At 33.9% G+C, this 19,152-nt stretch overlaps 1 protein-coding gene across 1 annotated transcript in view; it reads right to left on the bottom strand.

Moving 5' to 3' along the window:
• Positions 1 to 18,397, bottom strand: part of LOC147072629 (uncharacterized) — a 497,916-nt gene extending 479,519 nt beyond the window's left edge. The window contains exon 1 of the mRNA XM_085946249.1: positions 17,560 to 18,397. Within this exon, the coding sequence (XP_085802375.1) occupies positions 17,560 to 18,397 (838 nt within the window). The remainder of the gene's footprint in view (positions 1 to 17,559) is intronic.
• Positions 18,398 to 19,152: the final 755 nt, after the last annotated feature.

Below are 19,152 nucleotides of genomic sequence, written 5' to 3'. Positions count from 1 at the left end.
AATTGATTATTACTATTACCAATGACAGCTTTCCCTCGGTTGTTGATGCATATCCTGCAAACTTTTAATTATAATATTGAACTCACAATATTTATCTAATGCTGTAATCGATTCGCTGGATATTTATTTACTATATTTTAATCTAATTAAAATATTTAAATTGAGATTTTAATTATATTTTCCCTTAAATATAATTTCAAAAATGACTACTTATTTAGATTTTACTTATGAAAATCATTAGTTATTACTTGTCACATTGTCACTAATATATTATGTATAAAACAATATAATATAAATTATATAAGTCGATAAAAGTGATGATATAACATATATATTATGTATTTAATAACAAACAAATTAAAATATTTTTTTATCCACAATAAATTTTATAATAATATTATATTCGTGGGACTAATAAATTATATTAATCATTGCATTACTATATATAATATACGATAATACAGTATGCCAAGACAGTAAATATATTTTCTTCCACAGAACTATGTAGACTATAGAAACATTTTACATGTCACCCAATTCATTTATTATTCTAGTAATATGAACACATGCATTAATAATCGGATAATAGGTAGCGTTGAATGCTTCGTCAATTTTAGGGACTCAACAAAATGTTTTGATTTACACCAAGGACAAAGGAGACATTTAAAATACGTATTTACTTATAGTTAGATTTATTTTTATTTAAATATATGTAAACTGATAACGTAACCGGGCTTGCAGAATTTTATTTGATTTGTTTTATTAATATCTAAGAAATTAAAGTAATTATTAATTATTTAAATATATTTTATTATAATATATTTTAATTAACACGTGATGTTTTTTAGTTAATTTAGATAACACGGCATGTAGTTCATTAATGTAATAGAATAATAAATACACTTTACATATGATTGTGAAAATTCTTATTGTCTGGTATCGTATATTGTACTGTCACACACGTAACAAAGCGCGGAAAGTGTTTTGATTTTCCGGCACGCGAAAAACGGTGTCCTCCCGATGACGGCCTACACCGTACTAACCGAGCGCCGGTACAGAGAGGCGTTTGACTCTCCCCTACCTATGCTGGGGGAGGCTCCAACGCTCCCTCCATCGCCACGTTGCGACCCTTACACAAAATATCTAATGCTCAAAGTACCTACTTGTGCTAAAAGCAAATGTACCGTTTTAACGGCCATCTTCTAATAAAATTGTGCTTAATTTTTAATTCAGCCAGGTAGAAAGAAAATCGAATAGAGATAAACAACATTATCGCCAAGGGATTTGAGGAAAATTGCTTTTAAAAAACCACGCAGTTGCTAACTGTAATTTAATACAACTCTTGAAATCATTAAATACGGCTTTGTTGCTGTCCGAATAAAATTTACTAACAAAAAATACCTTTAAAAGTGTTGTAATAATACAATTCATATTATATAATAGTAAATAATGCTATTTTATTCATAGTCAACATTATAGTTTTAAAAATAAAACAAGATACTATAAACGAGCTTTTAATTTGTCTATTTTTAACGAAATTACAAAACAAACAATTAAATTCAATGTACTAAAAAAAACATTTAAATTTATCACAAAATTTCTAGTTAGACATACGAAAATATAAATCGTAGAAAATATATTTGTTGAATACAAATTTATTTACAATTAAAAAATACAAGCATTCGTTGAAGCCAATCTGACTAGGGATAGCAATACCGAATGAATATATCAATACCGGCATTTCTTATTCAATACCAGTATTCGTCAAAACGCCCACGGTGGCCTATAACGCCGTGGTTCCCAGGTTCGAATCCTGGGTCTGGCAAGTACACATATTGTTTGAGCAAGTGGCTGACATCCATTTCTCGTAAAAAACAAAATCTGTCAATGCAAACCTCTACTCTATGGACGCCCATATGACCCTATAGAGATCGGACATGGTCGAAAGAAAAAAAAAAGAAATTGTCAAAACATATTACAGAAAAATATAAGTACCTGTTAATAATAATATAACTATTAAAATATATTTAAAAAAACTGTTTTATAATATGTTGACCTTAATAAATATATTATATAGATCATAATATTTTATAACTGCTAATTTTTATAACTACCATAAGTCCGGGTACAGAAAAATGGACTTAATAGGTTGAGCAAGTGGCTGACATCCATTTCTCGTAAAAACAAAACCTGTTAATACAAACCTCCACTCTGTGAAGGCCCATAATATGATCCTATTAGAATCGGATATGGTCGAAAAGAAGAATATCTATTACACTCTACCTTAAACTCATTTACAATAAACCGAGCTTTGTTGATACTGTTTTAAAAATATGTATATACGGCACTGCGTGAAACAGTAAAAATGAAACTCTTTACGAAATGTCAATATTCACTGAGTATAACACCGTATTTTGTAACAAAGTCAATTATATTTTTTTTGTGTACATTTCAAATGTTTTCATGTAAATATTCAGTATTAAATCCACGTTTTTAATACGTAAACTTCATTGTGACTAAAAGGAAAAGTGTATGTATGTTTGACAAAACGTGCAAAGGGATATAATATAATAATTTTATTGAATATAGAAACAAACCAAAGGTGTGATGAAATAGAACATACATAAAATTTTAGGTGGAAATATCATATAACTTATATAATTATTCGTAGGCGAGACGATTACTGGAAAATCTTGTCATACAATTGCATTTATATAGAAAAATTTGGATAGCCGAGAGCTGCTGGATTGATGAAATATTTAATTTATGCCGAAGTATATCTGTAGGAATGCAATACACAAGACTAATAGTAATTTAATCAGTCCGTAAAGACTTTTATCATGCAGTAGATTGATTCAGACTGAAGATAATGAATCCGATTGCAGTAAAGTTGTTGCTTAACAGTAGTGGTTCATGAGATTTTTTGAACCATCGGGAAAGCCGTATACAAAGCTACAAGAACAGAAGTCTTTGTGAACGTCCTAGAAAGTTACTTAAAATCCATAGGTTATAAATATACAGCAGAGCTACGGGATGCGGGCATAATTTAACGAACACTGGCAAGCGACAGAAATTTTTGAAGGCATGGCATGGTGGTATTATGCTACAACTAAGAGGCATACATTGACATTGAATATATTTAGGACCTATTATATCATAGAATGGATTGAGTAAAATATTCTATGTTGCTATTTCGTACCTACAATAAAATTGGTACAACAAAAACCTTATTTTACAACGTTTTTATTAGCTAGTATTCTTGTTTGTCCGGTGGTTGTTTATCCAGTACAAATGTTGCAATCGATTTTTAACTAACTTCCCGACTAGCTAGACATTTGAAACTTTTAGAATATATCAGAACACGATGCCAATGCATTCTTTCAATACTTTTAGCCATCTTTAAGTAGAATTGAATTCATTTTCAATTAATTATGTTTTGTATGAAAAGTTATTTTGGAAGAAATCCGTAAAAAGTAAAATACTATTATTGGTTGCTAGGGGTCTGGGGTCCTAGCAACTAAATTATTAATATATACGTGCGTTACTATGAAAATCAATATGAAATGTCAAAATGAGAATTCAGTATTCCATATTTATTCATTATTTCTATCAAGTAAAAAAAAAATTGATGTTAAGTTTATATGATTCAACAGAAAATTTAAAAACGTTGTATATTAAAAGTTCTTTTTATCTTGTAATTATTTAACTATAATTTAAAGCGTGTTTACGTAAATATTTGGTGACTTGAAATACATGTCTAAGTACCTATTTATACTATTTTGATTCAAACCATTAATGCCAATCGACAATAATATCGAAATTTGTTTAACGCTTCAGTTCCATAACTATTAGTTAATTTAAGTATGTTTAGGTAATGCACATGTGGGTAAATTGGAAATACGTTTTAGCCAGAATTTAATAGACACACATTTGAGTCCTATCCGATGCCAAGTGTTTCCAAATTGTGTACGTACAATTTAAATGGATGCATAGACTAGTCTGTTATCTTCACTAAGAAATGGAAAGCCAACGCAAATTATTTCGTTTTTCTTCTTAGAATTGCCATTGAGCAATATGGGGATATACATAAACCAGACTTGTTGTCAAAGATTTGGACAATTAATACTAATTTATTATGATTATATTCCCGAATTACAACTATCAAAAATCAAGTTATTAATTCAGGTTCAATAATAATTATAAAAGGCACAGCATGCTGGTAGCATAAAAAATAAATATTATGAAAAGCATAATGCCATGGTTGTGGATTCCAAGATGTCTTCATTTTCCGAGGTGGTATGGAAAATTATGTATAAACAATTTAATATAAAACACATCAACATCAACAATATAGCCAATAGAAAAAATCGATTTTGAAAAAAGTAAGACACCCGGCAGAAATAGAACCTGCGTCTCTTGGGTATGTCGCCCTGTGCATTACCACTATGCTACGACTGTCATGCTTAATCTCGACCAATTTTAACTATTGGCTTTTATTAATACCTGCTTATTAGTGCTCTCCAAATTGAGTTACGGTAGGTGATCGATTTTTGTATTCTAAATTAAAGTATTTATTACATATTTTAATTACTAACCGACGTCACGGATGTTTCCAATATTTTCTGATGCAACTTACTTAAAATTGCTAATGATTTTTAATTAACTATTTATTTTATTCAACGAATAATTCCCAAGATTTAAGAATGTACTATTCTAATTATTAAACATACATAATTCTGAAAACACGCATGAGAAAATATAGCCAACAGAAAAAATCTTTTAAAAAAAAGTGAGACACCCGGTAGGAATTTGCGTCTCTTGGGTACCTTGGAAACTCGATAATGTGATCTTGATAATGGGAACTCGATATTGTGAATTATTGGTTGATTATGGCCTAAAATTTAAGATCTATTGAAGAAAAAAAACATTTTTCCTTATTAGAGTTTTGGTACACGGAGATATTTTTTTTGTAAATGTGTGCGATTCGAATACATTCAAGGTATATTATAACATACAATATATCTATGTTTAATCAATGTGGGCTGCCAATGCTCACGTATGCGTGTGAAACATCGACTCTTATTGTAAGAGAAATCCAAAATTTTACGAGTAGCGCAACGTGGCATGGAAAGTCGCATGCTGGGTATAAGGCATAAATATCACAAAAGAAACCAATGGATAAGGAAGAAAATAAGAGTACACACTGTGTTAGAGATTGCTAAGCAGATAAAACGGCAATGGGCTGGAAAACTGCTGAACAAATCATACGGTTCGGTGGATGTGGCAGCAAAAAATTAGGAACTGTAGAGAATGGAGGGAGCTAGAAAAGGCCTTTGTCCAGCAATATATCGATCTAGGTTGATGATGACGATGACAATAGCCTTTCACCTTCTACAAACCATAAATAAATTTGTATTTTTCCACACAAATGACTCATTTGTTGGGTTTAGGAAGTTGTTTATTCGAGATTATGGATTTTGGGAGTTTGACCTTGAGGATTTTGGCCTACGTGATGCTATTATCGGGAACTTTCCCCAGTGTGTGTTGCTCAAAAAAACATGCATTTATCTTTGACTGAAAATGTTCGTAAAGTAAAGACAGCTGGATTGGATCCTTTGTCGAGGGCAGTTGTTTGTTTGGGACTCGATTTGTTAAGTAACAAATACTGACGTTGCCTAAAGGTTCTTATTTGGCAAAGTATTTTGCTGTTCTGGGTCTTGTTATTGTTTATGAAGACTCTGATATAGAACAAAGCGGTTTGCTTAATATTTGGTACCGGACCAAATTTATTATGCAACGAAAACTTTGGGGGCTTATTAATTGTGGACACATGAAACTTTACTAAACCTTTCCTATGTAAATTATTACTTACACTAAGTATATGAAAGTTTCCAATATCATATTACAATATATCTTGACCGCGGGGGTAAAGTGTCATTTCTGACGAATTCTAATAATTTTGTAATAAAAAAATTATCATCTCTGACATTCATGTATAACCTTGATAACCATCTTAGAAATCGGGAGCAATATGTTGTTTGTTCTTCCAACTTGTAATGCCAGTTGACAAAATAATACCTTCCTTAGTTCAACAAAATCGCTCATAATATTCATAGTATTCCACTTGCGTGAGGTCAGTTCGCGTGGATGTAATTTTATGAATTCTGAAGCTAAGTTGGTATTATTAATTTAATTTAATAAAACGCATAAATTTTATACTTAGTACTTTATCCACTTTAATAAATAAATCTGGACTGGTTTCGTTCGCCTCACTAATAGTTCATTAAAAGTGGAAAAAAGTACTTTAAAATTTTGTGCTTTATTAAATTAAATTAATAATACAGTGCATTTCCATCATGAATTCACAGTTAACACTATATTGATAATCTCTGTGATCTCAAATTCGACAAGAATTAGGCATTTTCTTATTCAAAAAATGGGCAAGATTTACACATTTAAAGATAATTTTAAAGATACTGATTATAAGCTATGTTTTTGACCATTCAAATAAAATAATAAACATTTTAAGAACAATGTTTGCTTTATAATAATTATTGACCTAAGAATAAGGTAGTATTTTTTTTAAATACGCCATTTCTATTGGTATTTCCCAGTGGCTATACTACAACATATGGCCGTAGCCATAAAATGCTTTTAAAAATTAATAAATATAAAAAATCTTAACACCACTACACATGGACGTACTGCAATATGACTATATTCTAAAACATTAGAGCGAGAGGTTTAAAAGAATACTATTTTATGTAATAAAAATACTTTATGCAGTCATCAAATGTGTAAAATAAATATAAAGGATAATAAGGCTTCAAAATTATGTAAATAGAATATCTACAACGTTTAAGGAGTGTCCAGGATCATGTTTTGAAAATAGCATAAAAGCTCCTTTTTGACGTACGCTGAGCATGTTCCCCCTTAATGTCTTGTTAATAATGTTATCATAAATTGTGAACGTCTTATATTATATTATGTAATGTTAGTTTAATATAAATAAACCATTTTTAATCTATTTTGAGATTATTTTTTACCTTTTAAAAACGAAATATTAATATAAAATCACAAAATCAAATGGGGGTACTTATTACAAACAAAAATAATAGCTCAGCTAGAATATGGCCGCATTCTTCACATAATATACTGAAGAAGCCAAATGACATATTTGGTTATGGTTATTGTTATTTACTTGCACACACACGTTTTAAAGGACTGAATGATTTTTAGAATGTATTATTTATTATATTAATAGAACCAATTTATTTTTAGACTGCCAGTTTGACACACCTCACTTCTCATACTTTTAAACTGATACGGTTAACCTTTATTTTATCAAATCTATAACACTATGTTTTTCATTTAAATGATTATTTTAATACAGTAAGAGAATTTATATGTATTCAAATTATTAGTATTATTGTTCAATCATAAAAAAATCAGGGGCGCGACAACCCAGTGTGGGTCTTGGCCTCCTCCAACAGTTCCCTCCACCTGTCCCTATCCAGTGTGGCCGCTTTACAATTCGGTACCTCCAGAATACGGCAGTCACCGGCAGCTCCATCCAACCAGCGAATCTTTGGCCTGCCTCTTCTTCTACGCCTTATTGGATTGCTGGACATCACTCTCTTTGCCGGTTCATTGTCATTCATACGCTGCACATGACCTAACCATCGCAGTCTCCCAATCTTAATTGATTGAACTGTCAGCCCAGAACTTGTACAGCCCGTAGAGCTTAGCGTTATATCTTCTCCTCCAATTGGTGCCATCCCTGATCGGTCCATATATACGACGGAGAATTTTTCTTTCAAAAATGTTCTCGTTTATTTCGCAGTGATAATGTCCAGATTTCCGATGTGTAGGTGAGCACTGGCTTTACAAGTGTCTTGTAAAGAGTGCTTTTAGTTCGGCGAGATATGCGGGACTTAAAATGTCTTAACGGCACACGTGCTCGTCGTAGGTCAAAATTGAGTTTTTATTGTATTTTCAAACCATGATCCTGGACACTCCTTAAACGTTGTAGATAATCTATTTATATAATTTTGAAGCCTTATTATTCTTTATAGTTATTTTAAACATTTGATGACTGCATAAAGTATTTTTGTTACATAAAATAGTATTCTTTTAAACCTCTCGCTCTAATGTTTTAGAATATAGTCATATTTCGGTACATAACTGTGCAGTGGTGTTAAGATTTTTTACATTTATTAATTTTTAAACGCATTTACAAAACCATTAGTATAATTTATTATGAGATAATTTTTCTAAAATATTCACGATAAAAAATTATATTGATAATCTCTGTGATCCCAAATTTGACAAGAATTAGGCATTTTATTATTCAAAAAATCGGCAAGATTAACACATTTGAAGATAATTCTAAAGATACTTATTATAAGCTATGTCTTTGACCATTCAAGTGTGATAAACATCTTATGAATAATGATTGCTTTATAATAATTATTGACCTAAGAATAAGGTAGTATTTTTTTGAAATACGCCATTTCTTTTGTCATTTCCCAGTACCTAAGCTACAAGATACGGCCGTAGCCATAAATTGACAAACTATAATAAAAGTAGGGAGTAAAATGATATTGACGCGCGTGTTTCAACATTTACCGTTAAAAAAAAATTAAAAAAATCGGTTAGGTACATGTTCAAACACGCGCGTTAACATAATTTTACTTCCTACTTTAATTATAGTTTGTCAATTTATGGCTACGGCCGTATGTTGTATTTTAACCACTAGGGAATGACAAAAGAAATGGCGTATTTCAAAAAAATACTACCTTATTCTTAGGTCAATAATTATTATAAAGCAATCATTATTCATAAGATGTTTATCACACTTGAATGGTCAAAGACATTGTTTATAATAAATATCTTTAGAATCATCTTCAAATGTGTTAACCTTGCCGATTTTTTGAATAATAAAATGCCTAATTGTTGTCAAATTTGGGATCACAGAGATTATCAATATAATTTTTTATCGTGAATATTTTACAAAAATTATCTCGTAATAAATTATACTAATGGTTTCATAAATGCGTTTAAAAATTAATAAATGTAAAAAATCTTAACACCACTGCACAGTTATGTACCGAAATATGACTATATTCCAAAACATTAGAGCGAGAGGTTTAAAAGAATACTATTTTATGTAACAAAAATACTTTATGCAGTCCTCAAATGTTTAAAATAACTATAAAGGATAATAAGGCTTCAAAATTATATAAATAGATTATCTACAACGTTTAAGGAGTGTCCAGGATCATGGTTTGAAAATACAATAAAAACTCAATTTTGACCTTCGACGAGCATGTCCCCCCAAGCAGCATTTATTCGCAGAAATCATAAAAAAATACCAACGTTTAATTAATATTGAATACGTTTTATGCTAAATAAAAATTTTGAAAAACTGTTTAGACGTAAAGTGAAAATATTGTCTTTTACGACGACTAGATATGACACTTTACCACTGGGATCCAGTACTATTTGTCTAAAACGATACAGTCGGGGTCATAAATAATATACATCTACAGACCGGCCGACACGACCATTTATTTTCGAATTAAAACTTTCTATAAAACTCCTAAATTATTATTCTTTATATTGGTTTTTTTCAATGTTTTTCGCCTCAATTGTCTTACAAAGGGAAAGTTAACAGACAAATTAATTTTCATTACACAATTATTCATTCATATAATATATTATATTGTAGACAGAGTCTGTCATAATGGCAATTTGTGAATTAAGTAAGTACGTAGTTCCTTTGAAAAAAACCTTATAAATATTTGATGCATTCCCATTAATCGGATCTTCGTTCAATTCTGTAAGTATTTTTAGAGACATTTATAAAAAACTGTGTCAAACGAAAAATAATTTTGTATAATATAAATTTAGCGCTCGAGATGTAAGAAAAATTAAATCAGTAAGAATATAAAATTGAATGTTTTTTAAATATCTGATTATGGATTAATAAGAATTATTTATATTATATTGGTTGGCCCAATATTCCCATTCATCCTTTCTTTTCACCAACTTCAAATCCCCAATTATTATCACAAGACCACCAGTCACGGGTTATGATCGACCGTAATGAAAGTTAAGTTTAGTTACTCCAAGACGGCCGACGCGCGTAATCTTGTTAAAGCTATCGTGCTATATCTGATACGATACAAACGAGGCCGCGTTAACTACAGAGTGATTCATACAAAACGTATCTGTTCGATCTTTGTTGCACTAAATCTGTTACGGTTCGAGTGAACGTCGCGTCTATATAATCCATCCTGAACTTATCATCATCGTTCATCAACCTCATATATCATCCATCAAAAGTATACCATCCGATTACCAGTGCGTAAATGCGTGAACACCGAACCAGCCCCATCGCGCGCTAGCCCTCTCAATATAAAGGTCAGTGTCTGGTAAACCAGCACCATACTCAAATTACAGTTCACTGCTGAAAGCGGCACCACTTATAAAATCAAAATGTAATGTAAACAACCTTGATGATTAAAATAAAATTTACTTTTCGAGTAGACAAGCCCTAATAATGACAATCGAATGACAATAAGACTCCCTTGGAAATGACTATTTAGCTACCTTTAAAAACAACGCGCATTTAACAATATAATGTACATAATCTCATAATATGTGTACTTAATTGTCAATGACAATAATATGGACGAAGCATCTGGAAAAAAATGACACTCACTTTTTTGTCGGGTTTGCCGAATGGCATAATCTGTTCTAACGCCATTACAATAAAGGTGATATTTCTATAAATTCCCGATGCTTTTCGTCGGGTCTGCTGAATGGTTCGGTTGGAATGGGTTCGCTCAAATGAACATTGACACTAGAAACACTGTTCTAACACCAATACAATAAAGGTGATATTGCTATAAATTTCCGATGCGTGATATCACATGATGGAGGTCTACCTATACATGTGCAAATGTCGCTATGCGCGAATTTACTTGCTAGCTACTGTATTGAGTGTGTTGTCTATTAATAATGTCATTGTTAATTATGTATTCTTAATCCAACGAAAACAAATAAGTATGAATGGAAAAGTGTGGACAATTTATTTGTAACGCCCAACATGTACCAAAAATGTTATGGTTTGGTTTAGGCAGGGTTTAATTAATTTTAAAAAATTAACCGACACCATCAGTTGTAATTTTAGTTCAATAAAAACAAATACGTACCTATGACTAACAAAGTTTAATATGCACTATTTATGGTGAATCTTAACAGCCTACCTCCACCCTTCGCTACTGATTGACAGCACACCCAGAAGATAACGTGTGAGGACGGCATACCTATTAATTTTATAAATTATACTTAAGGCTTTGATGTGGAAATATTTATCATAAAATTGTGAACATAAAACCGAGTAAGCACTCCACTAAGAAGCACTCTCATCCGTCAACGTGAAAAAGTACACAGCGCAGGAACCACAACGTGTTTGCCGACAGTACTACATTTAGCAAAAAGAACGAGACGGTACGATCCTATAGCTGCAACAAAGTGACAACTATGAGATATATTATGTAGTGAACGTAAAGCTCCATTCTGTGGAAACGCCGCGCTTTGTAGAGATCACCGCACACAATTCGACCAAAAAAAAATGAACAACAAAAAAAAGATTTGGAATTTAAAGTTCTTTATTACACATACGTAATTGAAAAACAGCGTACTAGTAGTGAATTTCATAGTAATTTAGTTAAACTCGGAATCCGATGTACGAGTATGCGTGTTCGATTCCGCCCGATGTTGTATTATAAACATTTTAAAACAGGGAATCCAATCGCGAGCCAAACTTTTGATCCCGGGATTACAATTTGAGGATCTCATGATTTTTTCGATAGTTATTTTTTTTTTTAATTATACAAAATAGCATTGATAAAATCGGTTAAAAATATCTAGTTTAATAAATTTATACTATCTATACATAATATAAGACATTTAATGTTAATATTTTGTACGTTCAATCTTGGAAATACATGGGTTTGATGTAGTAAAAGTAAAACAGTTTTTTTTTTATTTATTTAAGAAAAGATAATATTCATAAAATTCGGCATAGAAACAAGTGCCTGCCTACACGTCTGTGGCACTGGCGGTTAGACGCCGTTCGCATGCCAGAACGTTAGTGGCGTTTATCTCGTTAGTGTTAGATGAACGAATTTATTATTTTTCTGATTTTTTTATAATTGCGTATGACAACAAAAAATGGTTATTTATTATCCGTGAGCATCTGACAATTATCCCTGTGACATGTGCAGGTACATACACTTCACTAACAAAATTTTGTACACACACTAATTGATTGTGATTGATAAAAAAATCAATCCCGAAGGTTTCGGGATTATGTTTACTAATCCCGGGATTTATATGTATCGAAAATAATTGTCCGGGGTCCCGGGATTGAATTCCCTATTTTCACGTGAGTACGCTAACGCATCGGTTTGAATCTTTTTAAAATAGTTTTTAAAATACACATATTATTATTTTTCAATATATGTTTATATTATATTATTGTATAATTATTTAGTATTTAGTGTATATATATATTGTGTTAAATTTCATATCCAGTATTTTTTCCTATATGCAGTCAATCCTAAAGCAATAATAGTACAGAGTGACTGTATTGCCCGGCTTTATGCCGCCATTTTCTTTGCATATGACATGCGGTAGAAGCTCAGTGGTATTATTTTTAACTCACATATGAATCGTTATACCAACATGTTACTTATCAGTACGGTTACCATAATTAAACTCAATAGAGTAAACCACCTTTTCTACTGATAACTTTATTCCGCAGAGTAGCTATGTATATATTCCAGCAACACGTACTCACATTGTTTGCCTCAATTCGTCAAATTAATATTTACCGGGTTCACGTCCTAACATCTAACTCCTTTATCCATATGTCTTATATCTTACTTTACTACACATTGCGGTCACTATATGGGTCCCGAATGCTTTCTTATTCGAATTTTTGGTTCAGGTCTTCCAGCCAATAATCACATCTGTTTTCGTTTCTGGACAAAAATGCTATTATGCCAAAATTATTTTAAAACTTAATAATAGTTTTTGGTTCATAATATATGACGTAATAATATAATAAAACAAATAATATGTTTTTTTTTAAATTAAAACAAAATAAAAACAATATTGTAATAATATATTTTCCCAAAGAGTAAAACAGAAGAGAAAACGGGGTATTGTTGGTAGATAGGCGAATAATTTGCGCCCCTAATTATTATTTAAATAAATATATCGAATAATGAATAAGATTTTTATTCCTTTATATTATAAAGGATAAGGAAGCAGACAAGGTTGAAATGTTATAGAGTTCATTAAAACCCTCAAATGAAGATGGGCTGGACATATAGCTTGAAGAAGAGACAATTGTTGGACAAATTTTGTCATCCAGGGATATTCAAGAGGTACAAACGTCCGTAAGGTAGACCTAGAGGTCGCTATTTTGATGAAATGGTAAAGTTCTGCGAAAGTACGTAGCAACGCAAAGCACATGACTGAGAAGTGGAAGTAGCTTGAAGAGGCTATCATCCAGCAGTGGATAGATCCAGGCTGATGATGATATTATAAATGATTCGATTAATAATTATGTGAATTATAAATATTTACATAGTTATTCTATATAAACATCACCCCTAAAAAACTTGTTATGTTGTTGCACACGTAATAATAATGTTAATGAAGAAGCACTGATCTTTACAGTTATTAGTAATATTAATAGTCTAGAAATAATATTATGCATATTGTGTAAATTGAAATTTTAAGGATATCTTTGCATAACTCTATTAAACATAGCCATAATAATAAATTAAACGCTAAATAATTACAAGATAAAAAGAACTTTTTATATACAACGTTTTTAAATTTTCTGTTGAACCATTTATAAACTTGACTTGACTAGCTTAAAGTTAAAAAAAATGTATTTGACATTCATATTGATTTCCATAGTAACGCACGTATATATTAATAATTTAGTTGCTAGGACCCCAACAGCAACCAATAATGGTGTCGAAATAAGTTTTCATACAAAATAGAATTAACTGAAAATGAATTCAATTCTACTTAAAGATGGCTAAAAGTATTTAATGATAATAATAAATTTAATGCACTGGCATCGTGTTCTAATATATTCTAAAAGCTTCAAATGTCTAGTTAGTCGGGAAGTTAGTGAAAAATCGATTGCAAGATTTGTATTTGTAATAAGAATACAAGCTGAGAAAAACGTTGTAAAATAGTGGTGCGCGACATTGTCAATATATATGTATTACAGTATTGATATACAAGTCCAATGCTTAATATTTCAATCACAATGGATTTTCAGAGATTTTCCATGATGTTTCAAAGATTCCGCTAAAGAAAAAATGCGAAAAGCGTTAGTTTTTTTATTAAGAAATTTGTCATAATGCCGGTGACGAAGTGTCTGTGAGTAATCTGAAACCTACTACTCAATGTCGATAGATATAACGCGACACATTTATCTCAACAGTATGTACATTACGGTACTATTCTCGATTTCCGCCAAGCAAAACTTAAGTATGACGGAAAACCACTATCTTTCGTAACATATTTAAAAATACAATGAAAGCCTCTCCTCCTACTTTACGCCTACGATTTTTTTTAAACTGAAGACCACGGTTATGTAGTTGCTTGATGGTTATATGCCGCACTTATAATAAAATACCAAAACACATAGAAAACCTTTAAGAAGGACAACGAAGCCAGTAATTTATAAATATCATCATCTCCAGCCTGAATCTATCCGCTGCTGGATGATGATATCCACTTTTCTTGGTCCTGTGCGTTGCGTTTCTACCTACTCCCGCAGAAGTTTATAATTCCATCGATTTAGCGGCTTCTGGGTCTACCTTGCGGACGTTTTGTACTTCTTGGATACCACTAGATGACTACATTTGTCCAACCATTTCCATTTGAGGTTCTTAGCAAACTAAAAAAATATAAATAAACGCCGTGGGTCCCAGGTTCGAATCCTGGGTCTGGCAAGTACACAATTATTGTTTTTCAATTTGTGTGTGAGTCAGGGTATGGACCTAATAGGTTGAGCAAGTGGCTGATATCAATTTCTCGTAAAAACAAAATCTGTTAATACAAATCTGTACTCTGTGGAGGCCCATATTATGATCCTATTAGGATCGGACATGGTCGAAATAAAAAAATATATATTAGGTATACTCGTTGAATCAATATAAGGTACTATGATGATCTATAAAATAGCATCTAATTTACCTTGGTATCAGGCTGAAACTTCTTCGGAAAATAATAAAAGTTTTAGATTTCTACGATGAGTTCCGCGGTCAGAATCTCAGTAGGTATATTCGTAAGCTAAGAATACTCTCAAGTTCATATTATTATGAAATACTCATATTGAATTTGGTTGAAATAATATATGCTGATAGACGAAAGCCTAAGGTCATGAAATTCGAGCAATGGATCTGTAATTAGAATGGAGTTCCCGGCGTGACTGAATGGCTGTCACGTAACCAGACATTCACAGTTTTGCTTTCAGTTTGAAGGAGTTATTATACTACAATCCAAAAAGGATTCCTCGAGTGAAGACTTTTCTTATGAAAATAAAAATCTCTCATGACATTAAAAAAAATTATAAAAAAGCCGGAAATTTTTCACTACTGGAAGCATAAATAAAAAAAAGTAAAATAATACAGCATTCGGTTCAAAGAAAACATAAAATTGAGGCGATGAATAAGTTAGCGGAACCGCGAAAGAATTTGAATAAAATATACATTAAAAAAAGTGGAAGAGATATGCAAAAGTTAGACACTTAATCTCAATTTAAAAACACAAAAAGAAATAAAAACATTGAAACAATAAATTAATTGAACTTTACTTTGCCAATATCGTATATATATTTAGATACAAATTATACGCACTTATAATACAATTTATTGGGACATCTACTTGTACCTAATTTAAATTTATTCCATAACTAAGAAGTTACAAAATATCAAATTTAATAAATTATTAAAACTCCCTTCCGATTGAGTTAAAATTATTTCACAGCGATTTCGGCAGTTTGAAAACAATTTTATAATACAATTTTAAAAATATTATATGCCATTACTTAGAGTATAATATTATTATTATATCATCTTCTTCTTCTTCTTCTTTCACCCTGTCACGTCCCAACATTGGGGCATAAGGCAAGCACAAGTTGGCGCCACTTCCCTCGGTCCATCACGTAGGTCGCTTTTGTAGCATCGATGCAGGGTGAGGGAGGGCCGGCCACGGCGACGGAACCCTTGAGGCTGTGCCACAAGGGTACGAAGTGCCGCACTCTTTGGCGGCATCCGGAATACATGTCCCAGCCACGTAATTCGTCTCTTCGTGATAACTTCAATCACCGAAGGCTGTTGTGTCTGCTCACAAACTCGGGTGTTTGTAACGCGGTCGTACCAATGTACCCCTAAGATTCTGCGGAGACATCGATTCTCAAAGCTTAAAAGCCGAGACTCTTGAAGCTTAGTAAGATGCCATGTCTCACAGCCATACAGGAGCACAGGTAGCACGCACGCGTTAAAAGAACGACATTTGGTCCTCACAGAATACAGCCTTGAACTCCATGCGACTCCAAGTTGGTTGAACGCAGAGCCCGCCACACCCATGCGGATTCCAAGCTCACTAGAAATGCCACCATCATCGGCAACCGTGGCACCCAAGTATTTGAATCTGGACACCAGCTCGACAGGCAGACCAGAAACCCGCAGAGGAGTGTCAGCGTCGATGCAAGCAGCACTGCACATGGATTTGGTCTTAGCGGCATTCAGATGAAGACCCACACGCATCGAGTTCGCGGCTAGCCTGTTCACGGTCACCTCCAACCTTTCGATCGTCGAGTCAAACACGACTGCGTCGTCTACATACTCCAAGTCGCACAGTCTTTCTTCGCATAGATCGCTTGTGTCATCATGATGTAGGCGTATCCCACTGTCGTGGCAAACCGTCTTACGCATTATGAAATCCATCATGATGATAAAAAGAAAGGGCGCAAGTACACATCCTTGTTTGGCTCCTGACGTGATTTCAAAAAGGTCAGAGGATGTTCCGGCTGCTCTCACGCGACACTCTGTATTGGTGTAGAGAGCACTTATCACGCGACCAGTTTCCGTGGGACACCATAGCCTAGCAGAATTTGCCACAGAGATTCATGATGAGGACTGTCAAATGCCTTTTCATAGTCCACGAAGCAGCAGGCAACAGGTATATTCATCTCTTGGTACTGTTGCAGGAGGCATCGGAGAGTTGAAATATGCTCTGAGCAGGACTTCCCCGGGACAAATCCACTCTGCTGCGCACGCAAAACGTCCAGCATGGGACTTCTAATCCTGTACAGGAGAATCTGCGCCAATCTGCCAGATTCCGCATCCCGAATGAGGTCATCCAGGCGTCGGCGCTTATTGCGGCGGGCAGAACGCTTTACCACGTGGTCCATTGTCTGGTATTCCGCGCTGCGCTGTAGGTCGTATGTACCATTGTCTCGCAATTCTTTCAGGAGCTTCCTCTTTTCAATCATCTCCCATGTATGAGGTGACATCCAGTCCGGCCTGTGCGTATGCCGCTCTCCTAAGACAGTAGTTGCCGAGCTCATTATAGCATCCCGGAATAATATCCATTTTCCTTCCAAGGGATCCGAACCGATGGAAGCCGTGAGAGTTCGAGCATCATATAAGCGCTTCTGCAGCTTCAGCTCATAGGTTGTACGCACACGGGTACTTTTCAGTTTTTCCACATCGAGTCTGACCGTCCTTTTGGGTTTTGGGACTCGTTTGAGGTCTATACGGGATTTCCCGACCAAGAGTTCGTGGTCACTGTGGATGTCTGCACCTCTATATGTCCGCACGTCTAGCAGTTCATGCCGGTATTTCGCTTTGACCAAAATGTGGTCGATCTGGTTTCTTGTATTACCGTCTGGCGATGTCCATGTATATTTGTGGATGGTCTTATGTGGAAAAAGACTACCACCAATCACAAGACCATTCATTGAGGCAAAATCTACCAGACGGGAACCATTATCATTCATTTGGCCAAGGCCATGTTTTCCCAGCACAAAGGGTCCACGCGAGGGGTCAGATCCTACTTTGGCATTTAGATCACCAAGGATAACTGCATGATCACAGCTGGGGATATTTCCAGCGGCTTCCGCCAAACTTTCGTAGAATGTATCCTTATCTGGATCGCTAGCAGCCTCTGTGGGAGCATAGCTCTGCAGAAAAGTGATGGAGCCCGACTTGGTTTTGAAAGCAGCACGGAGTAGACGTTCGGAGATAGGTTCCCAGCTGGTGAGGCACTTACAAGCTTCCTTGGACATCAGCAATCCGACTCCACTACATCGCAATGTGGCGTGTCCGGAGTACAGTAGACGAAACCCACAAATAAACTTCTCGCCAATGCCAGTGAGTCGACACTCACTGATCCCGAGAACATCTAACTTGTATTGAGAAAGTATTTCTGTTAGATGTTCGGCCTTTCCAGGGACATTTAGAGTACGGATATTGTAGGTTCCAAAACAAAATCGTTTACCGAATTCGGGCGAGGTCGTCAAGATGGAAACGGGGGTCCGAGGCTTCTCTGTGCTTGGATTATTCTGTTGTTTTAGGGTGTGCAGGTGATCATCCCACAGCACCCGAGTTCACTGGTGGGGCTGCTACCTTAGGGCCCGTGAACATGCCCTGGTTTTCTGTAGGGGTTTTCCTTCCAGTAGCCAGAATGTACCAGTTTTTAGGCGCTGGTGATTCGCCTTGCACCCTCCTCTATCTGCTACAGCATGCTGCATTGCCTAGGGACCCCCACGGAGAGGTTAGAGGTAGGATTTGTTGGCAGAGCTATCATGGATAGTCGACATACTCAGCATTTCAAATGGAAGTACACCTGATCTGGCATCAAGGCATACCCCACTGAAGTCATACCAACCTTTGGCAACCTCATAGAATACGTTAACTATTATGCGATACGGATATTATACTCTACTATATTTAAGTATCTACCTAACATTATTATTAGAATTATTGAAAATTTAGATTGAAAAACGTAATTAAATAATACCATATTAGATTTACAGATGAT

This window comes from Rhyacophila brunnea, unplaced genomic scaffold (assembly GCF_057557595.1).
Source record: "Rhyacophila brunnea isolate RB1 unplaced genomic scaffold, BYU_Rbru_1.0 scaffold_19, whole genome shotgun sequence".
Taxonomy (NCBI): Eukaryota; Metazoa; Arthropoda; class Insecta; order Trichoptera; family Rhyacophilidae; genus Rhyacophila; species Rhyacophila brunnea.
The sequence above is the reverse complement of the archived record's forward strand: the minus strand, read 5'-3'. Positions and strand labels throughout refer to the sequence as shown.